The sequence below is a fragment of the Branchiostoma belcheri genome, unplaced genomic scaffold, assembly GCF_001625305.1.
Source record: "Branchiostoma belcheri isolate BF01 breed outbred unplaced genomic scaffold, Haploidv18h27 scaffold38, whole genome shotgun sequence".
Taxonomy (NCBI): Eukaryota; Metazoa; Chordata; class Leptocardii; order Amphioxiformes; family Branchiostomatidae; genus Branchiostoma; species Branchiostoma belcheri.
In genome coordinates, this window is record NW_017803998.1 from 753,166 (window position 1) to 762,948 (window position 9,783).

Consider the following 9,783-nt stretch of genomic DNA (forward strand, 5'->3'; position numbering starts at 1 on the left):
GGCAAAAAAATAAAAAATGCTATAAAACCACAGGAACACAAAGTTGCTATTGTGAATATGCAGCAATACATAGCGACATATACAACAAGCCGGCACATGCTGGCTTTTTGCGGAATTCTTGAGTCGGCACTGTACGTATATATACCGAGTTAGAAAAATAATAAAATCTTTGTTACTTGTTTAAGATTTTGAAGTTTAGCTCCCATTTCAGATTCAAGCTCAGAAGACGCCTATAAGCAGTAAGATCGGTAATCAGGTTTTGTTTTATATGGTGCCACCCAAAAATTTTTCTGTGCACCTAATTTCTTAGGTTGGGTGAACCAGTGCACCTATTCCCAAAAATGAATTTCGAGCCCTGCCAGAACCTTCTGTCCAGTCAACAACCCTAACAAGACCACCAAAAGGCCTTTATGGATTGTAATGATATTTGGGTAAGACAATTAAAGATCAGAAAAAGTGTTTTAAACCCTGTAGTTGCATACAGATTGACTTGATACCTGTGGGGCACTTGTAGCCACCAGAAAGGCGTTGGTCCTCCCGGGATGATCGTAGTCGTGCATGGCGGCCGCGACGTACAGCGCCATCAGCTCCAGCGCAGGAAAGTTCATTCCCAGGATGCCGTAGCTCTCCTCCACGCCCGTGAAGCTCGCCCGCGGCGTACGGAGCCCGGGGGTCGGGGGAGGGGTCAGCGTGTTGGGATCTACCACAAAACAGAAATAACATTAATGAGGGCCTGCATATTATGCAACATTTTCACAACATGGCCATTACAAATTAAATTCCCAAAGATGATTACGGACAATTATGGTTATTATGGTTGTAATGTAAGGTTATTATGTTTGGTTGGATTCTTTATGTTACCTTATGATTAATTGCACACTTGTATATAGTGATTATTTTCTTCTTATTTATTATTGTATTTTATCCTCTGTTACTTTGTATTTTACTATGTTGGGGTTTACCTCCCAGGTATCATTGAAAAACGCCGACAAGGCGATATGTATCACCTGGATAAATAAATGAAATGAAATGTAATGTACTGATTACAAATTACGCTGATTTTGGACAGGGTCTACTGATTACGCCTCACGAAAAAGTCATGCAGGCCCTCATTATTTCACCCTGCTTTTTATGTACATGTATATCAAATGTTAAAAGGCCATTTGTGGCTTAACTATTCAGGCTAGCGCTATTTACTGCTTACAACTACATGTATCTACCATCCAAAATTTGTGACCCTAGCATGTCTAAGATATCAAAACCAGACGTTCTGCTGCAGCACCTAAAAAAGCCACAAGGGGGCCCCAAATCTAATTATTTCGAGATCTGAAGACCTACCCACCTACCAAGTTTCATGACAATCCAGTTAAAGTTTCTTGAGTTATCGTGCTTAACCACACACACACACACACAAACACAATGGAACACATAACCTCCTTGGTGAAGGTAATAAAACAAGAAATTCAGAAAAACTAAATATTTCACGGAGGAATGCAAATGTTCAGTTTCTTGGTCCCACCTTTGCTGACTGGCTCGTCCTCCTCCAGTGGGACCTGAGTAAAGCCGGGGATGGGCTGGGTCGTCAGCCACCAGCAGGCATGCAGCACGTCTGCAGCATGCACCCTGTTATGATCTGTAAAACCAATAGGGGGTGTTACTGACACATGAAGCACATTCAAGCATTTTAAACAATTGAAAGTCCTTCTCAGGCATGCAGCAAGTCTGCAGCGTGGACCCTGTTATGATCTGTGAAACCAACAGGGGGCGTCACTAACACATGAAGTACTGATTCAAGTGTTTTAGAAAAAATACTTTGCAGGCATGCAGCACATCTGCAGCGTGCACCCTGTTATGATCTGTCAAACCAACAGGGGGCGTCACTGACACATGAACCACTGATTCAATCATTTTAGACAAAGTACTTCCCAGATTATATGGTGTATAGAGCGGTGCCCATCTGCCTTTCATAGCCCTTGGGATGCTCAATTTTGGAAGGAGTAAAACTTGGGGCTTAGGTCAACTGCGTGTGTGAGATGTGTGTTTAGATAACAAGCTCTGCTGAATGCTAAACAACAAACAAGACTGGCAAGGAAAACATACATTGCCATAGCGACGGTGGTTGCTGTTAGGGTTATTGTTTGCATGGCACTGCCATCATTTCATGATTTTGAGGAAGACTTGCAATTGGTACCTCTGTTAAGTCTAGACAGATACAGTGCACTCCTCCCCTGAGTGTATAGTGAACGGGCCCCAGGGCACAGAAAGTAGGGCCATCTGGGGCAGACAGATCTTCAGGGTTCCAATGTGGGCATAGATGTGGGTCAGAGAAATGCCTGTGGACATTCCGCATGCCTGTGGACAAAATGCCTGTACCATTCCTAGAATTCTTGCGAATTGCACACAATACTGTACCATTAGGCTCCTCCCTGAGACGTCGCCAAAAAAAAATGTACATGTACATAATTTTTAATGGATTAATCTAGACAGGGCTTGAACCGCTGTACTTACATGGAACATCGCGGTATCCATTTTCCAGAGCCCTGAAGTAACTCATGAACTCGTGTTTGGGCACACGGAATGCCTCAAACAGACCCGTGTCCTGGAATACTCGATACGCCATCTGAAAACAAAAAAAACTTCAATCTTTAAAAACTCAACTGAATCAAAATCAAACAATCATATTAACATCGATATCTACTGTAATTTACTTTGTCTTTACTGTAGGAAAATTTGACAAGCTGAGAAAAAGCGACATATTCACGGAATAAGTTTGCGGCTTATATTGCATATATAACATACCGTGACAAATCTGGAATCTCAGTAATTAGTCTAAAAGTCACAGTTTCATTTCTCTTTTCAAACCTAATGTAAATATCTACAAAAAATTGTAGATAAAGAGAATGTACCATACTTACCATACTGAGGATGCAGTCCTTATATTCCATTTCCAGGTCAAACACAGGGAAGTCCCACTCGTATAGACGCTCCAACAGAACATTGTCATCTACAGTTTTCAGGTACTCCTCCATAGACACAGCCTCCTATACCGTCAAAAATCATACAAAGATTTTGGTTATGTCTATTCATCTATTCGTTCCCTCGTTTATTCATTTTAAATTTTTGCTCACACTCATTTATTCATTCCATAAAACATAGACAGAATCAAACCTTTACAACACAATACAAAGTAAACTGCAACTAGATACAGACCTCTATCTGACAATAAGGCAGCAAACATACATGTACTTAATGCTCTTAGGACTAAATTGCAATATGAAAGAAAGATGCTAGATGGCTCTCTTCTTCTGGTAAGGAATCTGCATTAAGAACTTTGTCAACGCCAACCAGCATAAAAAATTATGATTAAAAAAATTGAAAATTTTGTTGTAACTGTTCATTTGTTAAGCACAATTATCAGTAAAAACATATGAGATTCTTCTAAGAATCTTGAGTTTTTTTCTGACCTCAGTGTCGTCTTCTTTAGTTTCGTTCTGTGTGACAGTTTCGTCTTCTGTTCCGTCAGGTTGGTCGGGCTCCACGGCGGGACATTCCTCTCCCTGAGGCAGGTTGTCGCTGCTGTCGCTGTTATTCGCGTCGGCGCTATCGTAGTCCGACGTGACCTGCCTGCCGGGAGAATCCGTCTCTCGCTTCTCTTGTTTCTCCGCCGCGAAGTTCTCCAGACTGGACTGGTATCTTCTCCTGATCAGGTCAGTTTCGTCCGACAGCGTACGAGAGTAAGGCGAGGGTACCGGCCGCGTGGGCGAGAAATCTCCCGAAGCCCACGAGCCCCGTCCTCGCCGGAACGGCGCGTTCAACGGCATCGTACCGAACGCAGAAGACGCGGAGGTTGAAAATGAGCGAGGCTTAATGTAACCCAAGCTGTTACCTAGAGCAGGAAATAAAGGACAGAATTGTTTTTTGGAATCATTTTTTTTAAATCTTAACAATTGGGTTAGTCACGTTGCATTTATTCATAAATGTTGTCAATAAGCATTGGACAGAAATATTCCATTAAGTAGTAACTTGCAACATACATTGTACAGATGCACAATATTTAAAGGCAATAAAGGAACCCCTCTATATCTAACTTGAAAATTATATTCCCATTCCCAGAACTTAGAGCTCATTTCTCTTTTTCCTTCAAAATTTTGGTCAATTTTTCAAAAGACTTTTACTAAAAGTCTTTTGAAAAATTGACCAAAATTTTGAAGGAAAAAGTTTTAGGCTAGGAGGAGGAGTCAAAATTTTCCCAGTTTTGTCAAAGTTTGTTCATTTTTATTTACCAGTTACAGGCGGTCCCTCGCGCGGTTGTCTCAGACTGGCGCTGCGCATTCGGGACGGTTCGGGTTCCAGAGTCGGCATGCCGGTCGCTGAGGTCGTTGTTGTCCACGTTGTTGACATACGGCGGATCAAGCTGATTGGCAGGCTGCGACGCAATCTCTGTAAAGCATGGACAGAAGGGTACATAGTGCTGTGCAACAGCATCACCTACCAGATTTATCTTAAACTGCAGCCAACTTTTGTAAGCATCCAGTTACTGTAGTACCTTATTGGCCAATTATGACTTGTATCAAGTGTAATAATTTTCATGAACGATAGGGCACATATTGCTGTTCAACAGCATCACCTAGCAGATTCATATCAAACTGCAGGCAGCTTTTGGAACTACCCAGCAATACTTTTTTAGCCAATGTAGGACTTGTATCAATTTTGATTAGCATTTAGGATTTATTTTTCTTCTTAGAAATCTATAAATTCAGATCAGCTTATCTCACTAAGAGATGAGCATTAATTGATTAAGAAATAAAATATTTATGTAGCATTTAAGGGTGGAACACAAGACTTGTACTGGAACAGATAATCTCTTTAGAGTCTTTTGCACAGTAGAAGAAAGGTAGCCCTAAACCTCTTTGGACCGGTTTGGACCTGAACCAAAACAAATACTACTAATTGCTTCATCCCACACAAACACAGACTGAAGCAAAGCAGATGTTCCAAAAATAGTCTCTTGCCAGAAGTTCTATTTTTGCGCCAATTTTGTCATTTTGTCTAGGGAAAACTGAGGGCTTATATGTGCCCTTTTCTGTGAAAGTGTAAGCAAGCTATTTTCCAGGGAAAACAATCTGTAGCAAGGATTTGGAGCAGGATGTCCAATTGTGTCATTGTGGAAGTTCCTCCTGAATTCAGTGTAAAGCGGTGTTCGAGCAACCCAAAAATTTTTCCTGTCGTCTGAATTCTGTTTGCTCACGTCTAGCGCCAAAGGGCGGCAATCTTACTATAAGGGGGTGCAGGGGCACCCCTGGAAAAATGTGAAAACTTTGTTTAATGACGATCTCTTTCCATATCTTTGCACACTGATTTTTGTCCATCAAAGATGACGGATTGGGCAAAATTCTTGTCTGTGGTAAGCAGCAAAATTCCATGCAATGACGGAAAGATGGATGCTGGCTAGAACACTAGTGTAAAGTGTTATCAGGACCCCCCCATGGAGGCCCCCACATTAGCGAACACATATACTGAGCACAAACCTTAGGTAGTGCAGAGGGTCGTTCCCCTGTGTAAGGGGATAGGGACTCCTCTGTGTCAGAAATGTTCCCAGTTTCTGCCAGTTCTACCAGGTAGTTCAGCTGCTGTAAGAGAAAAAAAACAAGCTTGTCTTACACAATCACATCATATTGGTACAAAATTCATTATCTGTCAACTTTTTTGTCACAAAGGTTATAATTATTTAGTGGTCACAACTTTTAGCAGATATCTTTTCAGACACAACATTTGAAAATAATAGACGTGAATAATAAACGAAACATTCTACCAAAGTGTTGTGTAAGTACTGAGAGGGTGTGCAGTAGACTGAACATACCTTGGGTTTGTGCGAGTACTGAGAGGGTGGACTGAGGAGGTTACTGTAGACTGAACAAACCTTGGGTTTGTGTGAGTACTGAGAGGGTGGACTGAGGAGGTTACTGTAGACTGAACATACCTTGGGTTTGTGTGAGTACTGAGAGGGTGGACTGAGGAGGTTACTGTGGACTGAACATACCTTGGGTTTGTGTGAGTACTGAGAGGGTGGACTGAGGAGGTTACTGTACATACCTTGGGTTTGTGTGAGTACTGAGAGGGTGGACTGAGGAGGTTACTGTACATACCTTGGGTTTGTGTGAGTACTGAGAGGGTGGACTGAGGAGGTTACTGATGGTCCGTAGCCCACTGATGACAGTTGGGGGTAGGCAGGGGTCTGTCAGCATGTCTGTCACCATCCCGTGGGCCTCCCGCATCAGTTCTGTATCCACCACACTGTGCAGCTGCAGGTACAAACAACAGAAACAAGGTTTACTTAATGGAGTCGAACTACAAAAAGTACAAGGCTGGGACTAGAACACACCACGCTGTATACATGTACATTGTAGCTGTATCAAATGTGCAGACAATAGAAACAAGATTAAGATAATGGGAAAACTAAAAAGCTGAGATTAGAACCCAGAACCTCTGGTCCAAATGTGATTTTGCATTATAAATCAATAAATAAATGAGTCAATGAATGAATGAATAAATGAAGAAAGAACAGAGTTGGGATTAGAACCCAAGACATCTGGTTTACAATTCATCTTGCTAAAAATAATGAAAGAATAAATAAATTGAGTAAATGAATGAATAAAGACAGGCTGTGATTTAAAAGCAGGGCCTTCGGATTACTAAAATTGGATGTAGAATTAATGAATCCTATACACTTGTTGTAAAATTAATACTTTTTTCAAGTGAATGGATGTCAGGAATGATAAAAACATTATATGTGAATAAATTAATATGTACAAGAACAGAGAGCCCGACATTTCTCAAATTAAGACAAAATCTATCATGACCTATTTCGGGAAGGTCAGACAGAATTAGATATCTCCTGCAGTAATCCGTGTGTTAATGGTACATCAAATGTCACAAGTTTTATCAATTTAGGTCAATCCCACACAGATAAGTACTTGTAATGTAGTGACCTACATAGAAGGCTAGGATAGCCTGTGTATGTATGTGCAGGTACATGTACAAATGTATATGTGTGGGAGGAGGGCAACAGGGCAATTCTTCTTCAAATCAACAGTAAATGCAACCTGTTTTTCGTTTCCTGACAACTGCCACCTTCTTGCTATCAGGCTCTAGGTCAGCTTTTGGGACCCCATTTCCTGTTCCTGAACTTTGGTTGTTTGTTATGTGAGGAACCCCCCACATGTGCTGGCATTCAAATACTTACGGACATAACACACAACAGTTTATGCCACCTGTCTTTCTTTTGCTGTCAACTGCCAGCTTCTTGCTAGTTTCTGGGACCCCATTTCCTGTTCTTGACCTTTTGTGGTCTGTAGTGAAGTACCATCAACCACCCAATGTGTTGTCATTCAAACACAATGTGAACACAACACACACACATAAACACACCTAAAACAGTTCTCTATGAATATTCCTAAGACTTTCCTATGAGACTTTTATCCTACAATGCTCGTATGTTTCTGGTGATCTCTTTTATATCAAGATTCAGTCCTTGTAGCAAGGGTTTACATATAAAATAGACAACATTCAACTAGCACAAATTGCCAATACTGTAAAATTCCACAATGGGAGAAAAATCCTTTTAGTTTAAGGTGGGATTTTTCCTGAAAATTTTATCTCTGTCTAGGTTCCCTACAAATTTTTGGTTTCAAGCCACCATTAAAAAGAATGTCTGCTACAGTGACATATAACTTCAATTTGCCGTGATCATTCTTCCGCTATCATCTTCAGTAATTTCATTTTCCTCGTTGTCTTCCTAACTCCCTTAAACCCCCCATCCATAATCGCATCCCTCTGCCAGCTTACGATTTCTCTGCGCTACCTGCTCCGAGACAAATCCGGCTTACGCTCTCTTACTGTCTGCCGGGATTTTCTAATAAACAAATTGCACCAGACGGCTTCGAAACGCCTGTTATGAACAATTAGGAAGACGTCGGGATAGAAAAAGTTTGAACTTGATACATATTTTTCACCTAGTGTGGTTTTGTAAATTGAGGACAAAAGGTTGTACGCCGACGTTGCAAAGTCGTTCAACTTCATCAGGGTTCTTGTCAGCGTAGCAGACACATTCATTGTCGGATATCAAGCCTGAAGGGTAACAGTGTCATGTGTATGAACCCGTATAGGACTTGAAAATACTTTTTCTGCATATGTACATGTACAGTTGAATGTTAACATTCAAAACTACTTGTACCATACAATTTTTACCGCTTTCCTTTTGATTTTATAGTGAATAAAAACATTACATTTTGAAGGCCATTGGTAGCACCATTTTGAATCTTATGAATTTGTAGTGCCATATGATAAATTATAAGATACAAGCTTCATAAGACAGAACTTTAAGTTTTGATCTACTCACATCAAAGGTTTAGGAAGGACCCCTTCTCTTTTCGTAACTGCAGTGTATATACATGTAATATGGTGGGTGTTTTAAATACCTCAAAATAATACATGCAGGTAAAATTGGAATTATGCAGGAATTTCGATATCTAACTGTACCAGAAAAAAATATAAAAAATCAAAGCTATTGCCTACATTTTGAATGTTTTTTTTCCATACTGACTTGTACCATGTTTCTAGTTTGCTTTCACTTCAATCAAACGGGTGGTGCCGGTATAATTTGTCTGGTGCTACAAAAACCACATGTAAATTTCCAGCCCTTAAGACACAATTTCATTGTAGGACATCAACCTTAAAGGGGAGATGTAAATCAACACACCTCTGCCAACCCCCTGGAAATGAGATAGCCCAAAATTTGGCAGTTAGAATGAAATCATTACTGTTAAATTGTGTTACAGTCAGTTGGAGGCATGCCCCCTGAGGTAGTAGTAATTCAAACTGGGAAGAAAATATTATCCTGTATACATGGATAATTTGGCCCCAGCAGCTACTATATCAGGATATCATATAGTCGTTTCCAGGAATTTTCAAAGACCTTAAGTTAATTTTCCAGGTAAAAGGGATCAAATTCTAATGGCTTGAAAAGCATAGTCAAAAAACATTGGGATATTCTACGAAACCCATTGTGTAATCTAAATGTCCATGTGACTTCCTCCTTAGGCTAACCCAATTCAATAATGTGATAAATATTCTAGATGATGTTTGAAAAGGTCAACAAAAATTCTGAAGACTTTTAAGACTTTTATAAAATATAACAACTTGATTGGATAAATTGGATAATTTTTCCACCTAAGATATCATGATAGAATTAGGCATAAAATTACAGATTGGGAAAAAAAATGTTTTTCTCATAATATGTTCTACCCAAAATCCTAAAAGGATGCAAAATACTACAATGTAGTTTAAATGATGCCTTAAAAATATCAAACAAACACTGTATTACCAAAGAACTCAGATTATATTTCTCTTGTTAAAAGTTATTGAGTAAGATCATCCTGCTAGCTTGGATCTTCAATATCTAATATAATATTCAACTCAGCTATCTAAATTTACACCCCAGTCAAAAAAATTCTGGACGTGAATTTCTTAAAACCAGTTTCGACATCATTCCAATTTATGATTCAATATCCGAGTAAAATGGCTCAGACATAATAGGCTTTTATTATAGCCGGTTTACGAGGCCCTAAATCGGATGTTCCAGGTAATCTTCACACCGTACCTGGAACTGAGTCTCATCTTTTGGGGAATGACTGATGATATTTTATGTGGGAGCACGCAGAAGTTATTCAAGTCGTTAAAATAAGCAACTTTTCCAAATTATCACTTTCAAAAACTTGCAGTTAG

General features: G+C 39.9%; 1 protein-coding gene across 4 annotated transcripts in view; it reads right to left on the reverse strand.

Annotated features, from left to right (window-relative positions):
• Positions 1 to 9,783, reverse strand: part of LOC109476501 (cGMP-inhibited 3',5'-cyclic phosphodiesterase A-like) — a 77,194-nt gene that overhangs the window by 8,310 nt on the left and 59,101 nt on the right. The window contains exons 3-10 of one of the 4 annotated variants that reach the window (XM_019777442.1): positions 6,147 to 6,302; positions 5,529 to 5,627; positions 4,284 to 4,440; positions 3,465 to 3,886; positions 2,916 to 3,041; positions 2,509 to 2,620; positions 1,520 to 1,633; positions 498 to 700 (exon numbers count right to left, since the gene is read on the reverse strand). In XM_019777442.1, the coding sequence (XP_019633001.1) occupies positions 498 to 700; positions 1,520 to 1,633; positions 2,509 to 2,620; positions 2,916 to 3,041; positions 3,465 to 3,886; positions 4,284 to 4,440; positions 5,529 to 5,627; positions 6,147 to 6,302 (1,389 nt within the window). Of the gene's footprint in view, positions 1 to 497; positions 701 to 1,519; positions 1,634 to 2,508; positions 2,621 to 2,915; positions 3,042 to 3,464; positions 3,887 to 4,283; positions 4,441 to 5,528; positions 5,631 to 5,920; positions 6,303 to 9,783 lie in introns of those variants that run through there. The other 3 variants (XM_019777441.1, XM_019777444.1, XM_019777443.1) reach the window with 3 other exon arrangements.